The sequence below is a fragment of the Mytilus trossulus genome, chromosome 5 (assembly GCF_036588685.1).
Source record: "Mytilus trossulus isolate FHL-02 chromosome 5, PNRI_Mtr1.1.1.hap1, whole genome shotgun sequence".
Classification (NCBI taxonomy): domain Eukaryota; kingdom Metazoa; phylum Mollusca; class Bivalvia; order Mytilida; family Mytilidae; genus Mytilus; species Mytilus trossulus.
Window position 1 is genome coordinate 683,022 of NC_086377.1, and position 15,461 is coordinate 698,482.

The window sequence follows — 15,461 nt, forward strand, 5'->3', positions numbered from 1 at the left end:
AAGAGATCTAACTGAATATCAGGGTCACTTAGCCCACGGGTAAGTACATCACGTAAAATAGCTTCTGTGTAGTCGACATTTTGTTCACATCCTGTACATTGTAATGTGAATTTACAAACGCTGGCTTGGCCTCTGAGTCTTGCTCCAAATGAACGAACTGTCTCGTCGCGATCCTGTGTCATGCCATGGAGAGAAACTCGTGCTATCATAGTGTTTTCTTCTCTCACTGCCAGAGTTCGCATGGCTGCAAGTACTTCTTGTTCAGATTTGTCAACTAGTGATCCACCAGCAGATCTTGTAATGTCTCGTCGCAAAGTTTCATCACAACATTCAAGTAGCTGAATAACAAGGTCTTTTCCACTGACCTTAGTTGCTTGTATGTAATCTTTCCATCGAGAGACAAAGTATGTCCAATCTTCACTGGAACCAGCTGATGCGACAGTAGGACGTTTCACTTTTTCTACTTTTGCTGAGACAATGGCGCCAGTGGCTACGGAGTGAACTGTTGCATGAGTTGTTAGCAATGCTGCAACCACAACAGCGTCGAGATCATCTGTCTCATATTGGCAATCCGGTACTGGGCACTTCACTGCAGGCATGTTGTAATGTTACGTCAATAGTTCTCAAAAGTGTTGAGTCATCTCCATCATAAATGAGTATAACACTGTTTTCTTATATCTTTAATTGACATCAGAAATGATGGAGATCTGAAACAATAAATCAAACAATCATAAGGATATTCCTCTAATTTAAAGCCTTCTTCTCTACGTATGAGAAAGGCAAATATGATAGATATACTTACTGGAGGTGTGATGAGATGATTGAATCTGTTAATTTTCTTCTTGATAATATGTATGTACGTTTCGGCAAAAAAGTTTATCGACAGATTGTATGTATTCCAATGGGTACTAATTGCGCCCTTTAATAGCAGATATTTTTTGTACTGTTTTAAATCTCAGTTTATGACCATACTACTTTTTTTTGTTGGATAAATTCAACAACAGTAACCGTTATCTATGATATGTTTTCGTTAAATAATCAAGAATTTTCCAAATATACTACCGAAATTTACCCAAAGTAATAACTTTCCTTTCCTAGATTTATATATTTCGGTTTTACACGGTTAACTCCACACTAATATTAACGTCAAAAGGGACGTTTTTTCCTTCCCTATTGTTAATTTTCCCTTTTTGGATGGGGATATTCCTTTGGCACCATCTTACGATGTTTATATTTCACAATTTTTTGCCGTGATGTTGTGAAGTATTTGATTTTAACGAACGTATATAGATATAAAGATTTGGTTTTGAAGTTTGGTTGTAACTGTAGAAACCCGATTTCAATCGGGTTAGCACATCCTCATTTTTAATGAGATGTTGTTTACTGGAATTTAGAAACGATTCTGGTAAACTTATCGATTCTTTAAATAAACTTACCCTTAAAGGTTACCAATCATTGAAAATTGTTTCTATTGGTATTAATATTGAGTTTGTAATCAGTAAATTAATATCAAACTGAATAGTATTGTTATATACACAGACACATTCATGGATCTACAATCTGTCGATACCTTTATCTAGGCATTGTACAAGGTCATGTTTTCTCTAACTGTTATTAAGCCCTTACACTAAATCCATTGGATGTAGGATGTGTACTTATTGATTATTAAGTCCTTTCACTAAATCCATTGGATGTAGGATGTGTACTTATTGATTATTAAGTCCTTACACTAAATCCATTGGATGTAGGATGTGTAATTATTGTTTATTACGTCCTTACACTAAATCCATGTAGGATGTGTACTTATTAATTATTAAGTCCTTACACTAAATCCATTGGATGTAGGATGTGTACTCATTGATTATTTAGTCTTAAATGCATGATTTCTATTATAAGTTGTACGTTGCTTTGAAGTATCTGTCAGTAACTGCAAGTACTCTCAGATCTGTACCTAGTGTGGTTTTCTTGTTGGGATACTAGTATGCAAGTACCCGGCCACGTCAACTCTGTGGTTTTGGTCGTTGTAATTCTATTTGTGTCCATTTGATGAGTTAATATAAAAAAGAAGATGTGGTATAAATGCCAATGTGACAACTGTCTACAAGAGACCAAAATGACACACAAATTAACAACTATAGGTCAACGTACGGCCCTCAGCAATAAGCAAAGTCCATATAGCATATTCAAGCTATAAAAGGCCCCGAAATGATAAATGTAAAACAATTCAAACGAGAAAATAACGGCCTTATTTATGTACAAAAACTGAACGGAAAACAAATATGAATCACATCAACAAACGACATCCACTAAATTACAGGCTCAAGACCTGGAACAGACATATATGCCGTGTGTGGCGAGTTTACACAAGTGAACAGGATCTCAACACTCCCCCTAAGCTGGGACAGTGGTGTAACAATACAACATAAGAATAAAATCTGTTGAATGCCCTTTTTTAACAAATGGAATGGTTGGGATCCAGATACATGTTTATCCCAGGCCGCCGCATTCTGTTGGATGTGTTATGATTGATACTTTAGTATAGGAAAACATTATCGATCTTTAAGTTGTAGTTCATTTTCAACTCGTTTTCAGTAACTGCTAGTGTACTTAAATCGGTACTGTGTGACTTTCGTGTCAAACTAACGAACACAGAATAACAACAGAGAGGCGAAAGATATCAAAGGAATAACTAAATGTCACAAGCCAAAAACGAACCGACAACGCCATGATCATGATGAACAACAATTAACATAAACAAATTCTGGGGGGGGGGATCTCGGGTGCTCCGGAAGGGTAAGACGATAATATTATATAATGTAGCACACGTCGTATTTCTAATGCAAGTACAAACCAAGCGTAATACTTATTCGGTAGGTATTATTCGTGGAAAAGAGGCCGGGGTTGAGGACCGGGGTTGAGGTTACAAAACAATCACATATCCGTCGTCTGTCATAAGGATATTCTATGATAGTCAACCACGCCATGACGCCTGTACGTATAATTTTCGAAGGGATAATTTTAACTTCACCCGTATGACTTCGATCTCTTGGATGAAAATCATAATAGGAAATGAAAGATCTGTATGGAATATCGTATCAACTGGGAGATATGTAATATATACTCCATATACTAGTAATACAAATGAATCTATATCGTTTTTGCGGTAACATAACTCAACTTCAAAGGCTTCATACACAATAAGTACGTAAGACATTATAAAAGACCACTTCAAACATAGGCTTGAAAATCCCATATCAAAATCCTGGATCCGCATCTGGAAATTAATAAACAAAAAAATATACACGACCTAGTTAAATTCTGCATGAGTATTCACCATTCACCACATAAATGTAATACGTGAAATTTATAAAGTATCTTTATTCTTTTAAAATAAAGTTAACAAGAATAGATAAAAAATCAACAATAAATGTTTGTGGTTTTCATGTGTTACAAAATTGATCCATTTTACTATGTGGAGATTTCCTGAACACACCATCTAAAGAGAGGCTACACGTGTGGATAACTGGCCTGTGTTGCAACTCCACATTGATTCTTTTTGTTCCTGGACATCATTACGTAGCCTTCCATACCCCACTTGGTTCCCCAACTGTAAAATATAAAATCGTCAAGATTAAAATTAGTTAAGGATCACAAAAATTACAATTAAGTCAAGTTGTAAGATATTTTCCACAAATTGTCAAATATGATAAAGACCTAAGAGGATTCTGCAGCTAACTGTTCGATCATCAACAGGTGTATGCCCAAGTCACGTGACCAATAAAATTAAGGTTCAAAGTCTAGCTTTTAAAGTCTACCCACGAATTCTTAACCAGCCAAAAATCATACTTCATATAAGTTCCATAAATTATGACGTTCGTGTTAACCGAGGCAGGTAGTGTATACATCTTTAAGCCGTCCACTCACCTATTCTTGACCAGCCAATAATCTTGACCCATATTAGTTCCATAACCTACAGCTAGCACGCCATGGTCAAGTCTGGTTGAACTGCACATCGGCTCGCTGTATACTCCTGTAATATGAAATATATAATATAAAATATGGACAGTCACACCTTATCTTGGCTCGCTGTATACTCCTGTAATATGAAATATATAATATAATATACGGACAGTCACACAGGCACTTGTCTCAATTTTTTTTCCCTATATACCTTAATGTTATATTAAGGTATATAGGAATATGTTTTTTGAGACAAGTGCCTGTGGACAGTCACACCAAAATTATGTAATGACGATTTCTGCACTATTGGCGTTAAACAATAGTTACAAAAGAGGTCGAAAATAAAGGAAAAAACGGCCTTATTTAAACACATTTTACATTCTTTTATTTGGCGAATCAATAATTATTTATCCCTCGACATTATTCATTTATTCAAATTAACTACATCACGAACACTCCAAAACGGTAACGTCGTTTCTGCTACGCGACGCTGAGTAATAAGTGTCAATCATCTTCCCTCGGGTGAATCCGCCACTCTACGGAATCGACCGAGTTGTGACGAATGTGTACCTTTGCATATCGACGTCACTCTTCTATTATTACCTGTTTTGTATAATTGGAAAGATTTATGCCCGGCATCTATAGCTACAGAGATTGGTCCTACAGTGGCTACTGCCTGTTGTAACTCCTCCTCACTGCCCCGGCGTACGTCGGTAAAACCGGTGTCGGTAGCACCAACGTCAGATCTTTTAAATCTACACATACCATTCTAAAAATAAAAGAACAACAGTTCTCTAAAACCTTGAAGCTTCACATATCATTCGAAAAATACACAACACCAAACAAATATCTTAAGTTTACACTTGCCTTACAAAAATTATAGATAAACAAAAAATTATAGATAAACAATTCACCATTTCCTTTCTCAATTTTATCAAGTACTGAAATAAACATTTTGTTGAAAATCAAGTTATTTATTAACTCGCTTATTCTGAATGTAATAAAAAGGAAGGACAATTTATAAAACCGATCTACTTTATGCATCCTGCTCCAAATAGATGATATTTTAGCTTTAAACACTATCGTTAAAGTTTCCATCAAATCCGTTACATGAAAATATTAATTTAACCCTGTATGGAACCTCACCTTAGCTTCATATGGATAAGACATCTCAGTATCAATTCCTTTGTTTTTCTCTATATATCTAAAGGCGTTGTCCATTAACCCTCCTTTACACCCGTGATCACCTACAAACAAATAAACATAAATTTATCTCCGATTCACAATTTACAAAAACAAAAGTTTAAAAGGGGTTGGTGGTCAAGCACTTATGCATACATGTACATTTATGGATAGATGTAGGATGGATCAACTAATTGACAAGACAAGATGGCTGGGTTAACCAATTTACATTGTACTTTTCTTTACTTTGTTTGTTAACTCACAAAAACATCAAACACATGCCAACATAATATAAAAGTAAAAGTATTTTAATGGGAGTAGAATACATCTTATTAATACAGGGTTCAACATGACAGTTATGTCTTTGCTAAATTTATTTTTTTTATTACTTTTGGCGTTTTAAAACTCAGACTGACAAATTGCGCCTTCACTAAAGAATGAATAATTATAATATTAACCTTCAGCTGTCGAGCAGTCCATTAGATTCTGTTCGGACAGAGAGGTCAGTTTACCAGTCTTTTTAAAGTTCTGTCCTTCCAGGGATCCAGTAGCAGAGAATGACCAACAGGAGCCGCATTGTCCCTACAACACAATAAATAATGTTAGTCGGTCTCGACAATGTTCCTACAACACACTAGATAATGGTAGTCTATGTCAAGGAGATACTACAACACAATAAATGTGTTCTTACAACACAACAGATAATGATATTCAGTTTCGAAGGGGTTTCTACAACACAATAGATAATGGGAATCGACCTCCATATTTATTGATCCACGTTCATTTAAGTAATGATATTTTATACATACCTGATTTTTGATAGGTGTTACATATCCCTTCTCCCTCCAGTCCAAGGTATCGGGTAGATCTCCAATATTACTTGGTGCAAGGAATGAAGAGCCAGCTGTTCGGTTTACTGACATCTTATAACCGTTCATTACACTGATAAACTCGTCAGTGGCCTAAAAAACAAGATTATACTATTATAGTGTACTAAAAATGTACATCTAATGGGTGGGACTGAGAAGCGCAAACCAGGTGACTGTACGGTTTATTGACATCTTATATCCGTTCATTATATTAATAAACTCGTCAGTGGCCTAATATAACCAACATTATACTAAACTTGCCGCTAAGCAGAAATGTAAATATATACTAGTTCAGCGAAAATGGATGACACACTTAACTCCGAAACATAATTGATATTAAATAGAAAAAAAAGTATACAATGAATAACAAAGGCCAGAGACTCCTGACTTGGAACAGGCGCAAACATATTCTGGGGGTTATTAAATAGGATTAATGAAATATCAACCCTCCACATATATCTAGCCAATGTAGAATACACAAACACATGTAGCAATACGCACAAACACTCAGTTAAAAAGAAAAAAAAGTTCGAGTCCGATGTTTAGAATATATGTAACAGAAGAAACTTAACAAAATGACGATGATCATCACAAATTAACAAAGGACTACTTGTAATTACTGACACGTCAGCCCCAGACCTAAACAAAATAATACATCCACAACATAATGAAAAGTGGCAGGAACATGCCATTTTCCTTAAAACTACATGGTAATATAAACCCGGTGAAGTATCAAAGGGAAGCAATTTCCTTCAAGGCGTAATCAATTAGGTACAATGAACTTGCCTCCCAATGTACGCAATTAAAACTGTAATTATTATGTCCAGGTATGTCAGGTATTTAGTTGTTTACTAACCATATCAGCGTATTCATTGGTTCCCAGCCAGTATGTATGTTCTCCCCTGTCTGCCGCTAGGTTGTGCTTCTGAATGTGTGCAACGTTATCTTCCCAAATCAAACGTCTGAAAATATATGTAATTCAGAGGTTGACGTTTGTCATTCCATGGCTTTTTTTTTTATAGCTAACTACACTTAAAGTTATTGCTTTATGGTCATAACCTACTGAAATAATAATTTAATCATGTGCCCATAAAAAGAACGGACTGAAATATTAATTTAGTCGTGTACGTGTTCTTGGTCAGGACGGAATAAAATACTAGCACAAGCATGTGTTCTTAGTTAGAATGGAATGAAAACCGAACCTAAGCATGTGTTCTTGATCAGAACGGAATGAAATACTAATTTAATCATGTGTTCTTTGTCAGAAGGGAACGAAATACTAAGCTAAGCATGTGTTCTGGGTCAGAACGGAATGTAAAACTTACATAAGCATGTGGTCTTGGTCAGAACGGAATAAAATACTAATTAAATCATGTGTTCTCGTTCAGAACGGAATGAAATACTAACCTTAGCATGTGTTATTGGGCAGAACGGAATAAATATGATTAAATCACGTGTTCTCGTTCAGAACGGAATGAAATACTAATATATACATAAGTTCTTGGTTAGAACTTAATGAAAAGCTAACCTTAGCATTTGTTCTTGGTCAGACAGGAATGAACTACTAATCTAAGCATATGTTTTGGTTAGAACGGAATGAAAAACTAACCTTAGCATTTGTTCTTGGTCAGAACGGAATTAGTACCAATTTAATCGTGTGTTCTTATTGAGAACGGAATGAAATACTAATCTAAGCATATATGTTTTTGGTCAGAACGGAATAAAAAACTAATCTAAGCATGTGTTCTTGGTCAGACCGGAATGAAATACCAATCTAATAAAATTGAGAATTGAAATGGCGAATGTGTCAAAGAGACAAAAACCCGACCAAATAAAAAAACAACAGCAGAAGGTCACCAACAGGTCTTCAATGTAGCGAGAAATTCCCGCACCCGGAGGCTTCCTTCAGCTGGCCCCTAAACAAATATATACTAGTTATATATACGTAAGCATGCGTTTTTTTGGACAGAACGGAAGGAAATACTATTCATATTATCTTATCATATGTTCTTGGTCAGAACACAATGAAAAACTAACCTAAGCATGTGTTCTTGGTCAGAACACAATAAAAAACTAACCTAAGCATGTGTTCTTGGTCAGAACACAATGAAAAACTAACCTAAGCATGTGTTCTTGGTCAGAACATAATGAAAATCTAACCTAAGCATGTGTTCTTGGTCAGAACACAATGAAAAATTAACCTAAGCATGTGTTCTTGGTCAGAACACAATGAAAAACTAACCTAAGCATGTGTTTTTGGTCAGAACACAATGAAAAACTAACCTAAGCAAGTGTTCTTGGTCAGAACACAATGAAAAATTAACCTAAGCATGTGTTCTTGGTCAGAAAATAATGAAAAACTAACCTAAGCATGTGTTCTTGGTCAGAACACAATGAAAAATTAACATAAGCATGTGTTCTTGGTCAGACCACAATGAAAAACTAACATAAGCATGTGTTCTTATTCAGAACGGAACGAAACACAAATCTATAATCGTAAGTTTTGGTCAGGACGGAATCATGAAATACTAACCTTAGAATGTGTTCATGTACGTCATAGTTCTTATTGTAAGTGTTTTTGTAAAGTTCCCATTCTTGATCCAGTTCTTGGTTCAGAGGTTTTGAGAGGGCCACCCCAACACACAGAACAAGTACTAACAGTTTCATCTAAAACAAATAATGCAGTTAAGTAAGGATCATTAAAAAAAGAAGAAAAACAACACGAATATCATATTAAATACAAGGTTACTGGTGTATATTATATATATCAAAAACTATAGACGACACGTTGCCATACGATTTAGTCATTGTTGTCGTCTATTCTATTCAAACAAAGAAGGCCATTATAAAGTATATATAGCCTAAATATTGAAAATTAAAAAAAAGACAAGATAAAAAAAGTGAAACATGAAGTATAAGTATATGAAAAGTATTTCGGATAACAGTCGTATAATTATTTATTGTGTACATATATCGTTTGTCGTAACGATCCAACACCCTAGCTTGTAAGAACTTGTAGGTTGAGAGCCGTGGTGTAGTGGTTAGTGCATCGGACTACTAGCACAAAGGTTCCTGGTTCGATTCCCGTCTGGGATGAAAATTTCAGGAACTCAATTTTCGGCTCTCCCTTGACACCATTTGCGAGTATGGTCTTGAGGAAACGATGATAGTCCGTCGGTAGGGGACGATAAATGGCTGACCCGTGTTAAGAGAGAGCCATATCTCTTGCACGTTAAAGACACCCTTGTAGATTTCGAAAAAGAGTAGGCTAATGCCGCTACAAGGCAGCACTCGCACCCGCAAAGTGGAAAGGGATTAATATAAGTTGCAAAACTTGTTTCCCAATCCACTATAAATAAAAAATAAATATGTTTAAACTAGCTTGTAAGAAAAATATCATCGACGTTTTACTTATATTCGACTAGTTTAAAATGACTCTTGCTTTCTGAGCGGTGTTTAATTCTTCTTTCATCAGATTTTTTTTTAAAATATAAACAATACATGTATCATGTGTATTACGCGAGAGTAATCGAATTATAACATTCTATTTTGTTAGTTTCTAATATATCTTTTTTTTGTGATTGTTTAAAGTACCACAGACCTACCATTTTATTTCCAAAAAGAAGTTGTTACTAGTATATGCATGGATTTTCTTACATATACTTTTATAGCCCGTTAAAAATACTGGACTTATCTTTATCATAAACGCTCATATAGTATATAAACAGATATTTGTAAAGAATGATTTTTATTTAAAAATATTTACTTTCTAATATTCATGCATATACCAGTATTGTGTTTACATATTTTTGTAATCTCTAAGTATTTAAGAAACTCACCTTGCTATTGTTGTCAAAAGAGGAGAACAGTGAAGTTAATACGCGAAACAATCACATTTATATCCACATAGACCAACAGTCAAGTGATAGTCACATGTCTCACATGAGGGCCATATCTAGTCATGTGACGACACGAAAATTACAATGTAATAGTTTCCCTGTATGATTAGGGAAATATCTCTCCTTAGGGAGGCTAATAAAGATATATATATATATGCCGATTATGTAATGTTAACAACTGTCCTATAATGAAATCTAAACTTGTATTTAGTATAGCCCCTCAACATGGTCAAGCGAACCTCGAGGTATAGATACCGACTGTTTATCAATCTATAGGATATTAACTGAAAGTGACGTTAAACGGCAACATTCAATTAATCTTGATACATGTACTGTATTGGCGGGGGTAAAAACTGAAAAAGAAATAACTAGAAATAAAATAAAAGAAAGTTTAATAAAAGTGGATGTGGTATACGATTGTCAATTAGGCAACCCTCCACAAGAGATGAAATGACACATAAATTAATTTAACAACTATGTATGTCACCGTACGGCCTTCATTGAACAATTACTGATTAGCGCCCATACCGCATGGTCAGCTTTAAAAGATCCCGAAATGACAAAAACAAATCAAAGGAGAAAACTAACGGCCTTAAATTTATGTATGAAAAAATGAAAGTAAAACAATCAGAACGACAACCACTGAATAACAGGCTCCTGATTTGGGACAGGCACATAACAATACAGAATGTGGCGGGGTTAAACATGTTAGCGGGACCCAACCCTCATAACCGGGGACAGTGGTGTAACAGTACAGCTTAAGAACGAGTTGTGTTCACGTCACCTTCAAACTATATATGTTTCCTAATTTTTACACGTAACAAGAAACCTTAATATTTGAACAGGCTCTTATAGCTGACCTAAGCACCACATTCAAACATAAAAAAGTTCATATTTTGACATTGGACTCAGATTTCTTTTAAACTTAGTTTTTTACTGGTTGTAATGGTGGGTGTTTAATTCTGATAGAGGTATAGGGGGAGAGTTGATACCTCACAAACTGACATGTTCCGTGTTGAAGGCCGTACCTTGACCTATAATGGTTTACTTTTATAAATTGTTATTTGGATGGAGAGTTGTCTCATTGGTACTCATACCACATCTTCCTATGTCTATTAACACAGCCGCATTTTCGCGCCTGTCCGAAGTCAGACCGAGCCTCTGACCTTTGTTTGTCTTGTATGTTTTTTTAAATTTAGTTTATTTATATGTTTTGGATTTTAGTATGACGCTCATTTTCTCCGAACTAGTACACATTTTGTTTTAAAGGCCCGCCTCCGGTCAAACGATTTGATTGCTGTGTTGACGATCCAATTGGTGCCCTTCAGCTGTTTTCAGCATTGTGGTCGGATTGTTGTCTCTTTGACATATTCGGTATTTCCATTTTCCATTTGTCGTATATTGATTTTTTGGGCTGATGTTCGCTACATATTAGAATTAAACGGCAACGTATACACGGTATACATTTTTGCCAAAATTAGATGCAGAATTATCATGACTATAGCACTATTGTGTACGAATAAAAAGAGATGTCTGATAGAAACCTATGTCTAGTCTATATATTGTGCTTCTAAACGTAAGCGAAAGACTTTTATATCCATAGTTTCCATGAGTCGATGCCACTGCTGCATGGCGGACGTTTAATCGTCACTGAGGGCATCATCGGCCCAGTAGTCATCATTTCGGTGTTGACATGAATCACAATAGTGTAGTCATTTTTATTAATTTCCTGTTTACAAAAAAATGAGTTTTTCGAAAAATTAAAGATTTTCTATACCAGACATAGGTAACTTTAGCCGTATTTGGTAAACTTCAACTTCAACTTTGTACTTATTTTGCTTTATAACTATTTTTATATGAGCGTCACTCAGTGATCTTATGTAGACGAAACGCGAGTCTGGCGTACCTAAATTATAATTCGGGTACCTATTTGATAACTATTTAGAGTCCAGTTTATACACCATATAAGGGACCTTTCAAGACTATGGCATCATCAATGAATAATTTTACGCATTATGTGCAGTATTGACGACCCTTTTGTGACAAAAAAAAATAACATTGGCGTTGTCTTTTATGTAGCGTTATTATAAAGTTAAGCGCTTTTCCTGCATTGGTTTTTATTCATTTTGTTCATCCATGTTCTATATTTCGTCTATTAGTTGAGATTTAAAGGGGAGACCAGAGAGCTTAAATCTAGTGTATCCCCGCTACCGATAAACATTCGCATATCCAAAGCCAAGAACCTAGAACTTTTCAATTAGGGGGAAAGGATGACTGACCTAAAGGGGAGGGGACGCTTCAGTCATGCTTCATTGATTCCGTATATAATGTGGACATCTGATAACAGACCACCAACCTATCAACATACCAAATAGTGTGGACATCTGATAACAGACCACCAACCAATCAACATACCAAATAGTGTTGACCTCTGACAACAGACCACTAACCTATCAACAAACCAAATAGTGTGGTCATCTGATAACAGACCAACAACCAATCAACATACCAAATAGTGTGGACATCTGATAACAGACCACCAACCTATCAACATACACAATAGTGTGGTCATCTGATAACAGATCACCAACCAATCAACATACCAAATAGTGTGACATCTGATAACAGACCACCAACCAATCAACATACTAAATAGTGTGGACATCTGATAACAGACCACCAACCAATCGACATTCCAAATAATGTGGAAATCAGATAACAGACCACCAACCAATCATCATACCAAATAGTGTGGACCTCTGATAACAGACCACTTACCTACTTAGTATCAACATACCAAATAGTGTGGAGATCTGATAACAGACCACCGACCAATCGACATACCAAATAGTGTGGACCTCTTGATAACAGACCAACAACCAATCAACATACCATATAGTGTGGACCTCTGATAACAGACCACCAACCTATCAACATACCGAATAGTGTGGACCTCTGATAACAGACCATTACCTTATCAATCTACCAAATAGTGTGGACATCTGATAACAGACCACTAAACAATCATCATACCAAATAGTGTGAACCGCTGATAATAGACCACCAACCAATCAACATACCAAATAGTGAAGACATCTGATAACAATCCACCAACCAATCAACATACTAAAGAGTGTGGACCTCTGATAACAGACCACCAACCAATCAACATACCAAATAGTGTGGACATCTGATAACAGACTACCAACCAATCAACATACCAAATAATGTGGTCATCTGATAACAGACCACCAACCAATCATCATACCAAATAGTGTGGACATCTGATAACAAACCACCAACCAATCAACATACCAAATAGTGTGGACATCTGATAACAGACCACCCACCAATCAACATACCAAATAATGTGGACATCTGATAACAGACCACCAACCAATCAACATACAAAATAGTGTGGACATCTGATAACAGACCACCCACCAATCAACATACCAAATAATGTGGACATCTAATAAGAGACCACCAACCTATCAACATACCATATAGTGTGGTCATCTGATAACAGACCACCAACCAATCAACATACCAAATAGTGTGGACATCTGATAACAGACCACCAACCAATCAACATACCAAATAGTGTGGACATCTGATAACAAACCACCAACCAATCAACATACCAAATAATGTGGACATCTAATAAGAGACCACCAACCTATCAACATACCATATAGTGTGGACATCTGATAACAGACCACCAACCAATCATCATACAAAATAGTGTGGACCTCAGATAACAGACCACCAACCAATTAACATACCAAACAGTGTTGACATCTGATAACAGACCACCAACCAATCAACATACTAAATAGTGTGGACATCTGATAACAGACCACCAACCAATCAACATATCAAATAGTGTGGACATCTGATAACAGACCACCAACCAATCAACATATCAAATAGTGTGAACCTCTGATAACAAACCACCAACCAATCAACATACCAAATAGTGTGAACCTCTGATAACAAACCACGAACCAATAAATATACCAAATAGTGTGAACCTCTGATAACAAACCACGAACCAATCAATATACCATATAGTGTGGACATCTGATAACAGACCACCAACCAATTAACATACCAAACAGTGTTGACATCTGATAACAGACCACCAACCAATCAACATACTAAATAGTGTGGACATTTGATAACAGACCACCAACCAATCAACATACCAAATAGTGTGGACATCTGATAACAGACCACCAACCAATCAACAAACCATATAGTGAGGACATCTGATAACAGACCACCAACCAATCAACATACCAAATAGTGTGGACATCTGATAACAGACCACCAACCAATCAACATACCAAATAGTGAGGACATCTGATAACAGACCACCAACCAATCAACATACCAAATAGTGAGGACATCTGATAACAGACCACCAACCAATCAACATACCAAATAGTGTGGACATCTGATAACAGACCACCAACCAGTCAACATACCAAATAGTGTGGACATCTGATAACAGACCACCAACCAATCAACATACCAAATAGTGTGGTCATCTGATAACAAACCACCAACCAATCAACATACCATATAGTGAGGACATCTGATAACAAACCACCAACCAATCAACATACCAAATAGTGTGGACATCTGATAACAGACCACCAACCAATCAACATACCAAATAGGGTGGACATCTGATACCAGACCACCAACCAATCAACATACTAAATAGTGTGGACATCTGATAACAGACCACCAACCAATCAACATACTAAATAGTGTGGACCTCAGATAACAGACCACCAACCAATCAACATACCAAATAGTGTGGTCATCTGATAACAGACCACCAACCAATCAACATACCAAATAGTGTGGTCATCTGATAACAAACCACCAACCAATCAACAAACCATATAGTGTGGACATCTGATAACAGACCACCAACCAATTAACATACCAAATAGTGTGGACATCTGATAACAGACCACCAACCAATCAACATACCAAATAGTGTGGACATCTGATAACAGACCACCAACCAATCAACAAACCATATAGTGTGGACATCTGATAAAAGACCACCAACCAATCAACATACCAAATAGTGTGGTCATCTGATAACAGACCACCCACCAATCAACATACCATATAGTGTGGACATCTGATAACAGACCACCAACCAATCAACATACCATATAGTGTGGACATCTGATAACAGACCACCAACCAATCAACATACCATATAGTGTGGACATCTGATAACAAACCACCAACCAATCAACATACCAAATAGTGTGGTCATCTGATAACAGACCACCAACCAATCAACAAACCATATAGTGTGGTCATCTGATAACAAACCACCAACCAATCAACATACCAAATAGTGTGGTCATCTGATAACAGACCACCAACCAATCAACAAACCATATAGTGTGGTCATCTGATAACAGACCACCAACCAATCAACATACCAAATAGTGTGGTCATCTGATAACAGACCACCAACCAATCAACATACCAAATAGTGTGGACATCTGATAACAGA

The 15,461-nt window shown here is 36.2% G+C and overlaps 1 protein-coding gene across 1 annotated transcript; it reads right to left on the reverse strand.

The window, feature by feature from the left end:
- Positions 1 to 3,363: 3,363 nt before the first annotated feature.
- Positions 3,364 to 9,962, reverse strand: LOC134718435 (procathepsin L-like). Its single transcript, XM_063580946.1, has 9 exons — positions 9,851 to 9,962; positions 8,545 to 8,678; positions 6,868 to 6,973; positions 5,952 to 6,104; positions 5,601 to 5,724; positions 5,107 to 5,207; positions 4,564 to 4,729; positions 3,925 to 4,030; positions 3,364 to 3,607 (listed from the first exon to the last, which is right to left on the reverse strand). Exons 2-9 carry the CDS (start codon positions 8,676 to 8,678, stop codon positions 3,508 to 3,510), a joined length of 990 nt encoding a protein of 329 aa, XP_063437016.1. The 5' UTR covers positions 9,851 to 9,962; the 3' UTR covers positions 3,364 to 3,507.
- Positions 9,963 to 15,461: the final 5,499 nt, after the last annotated feature.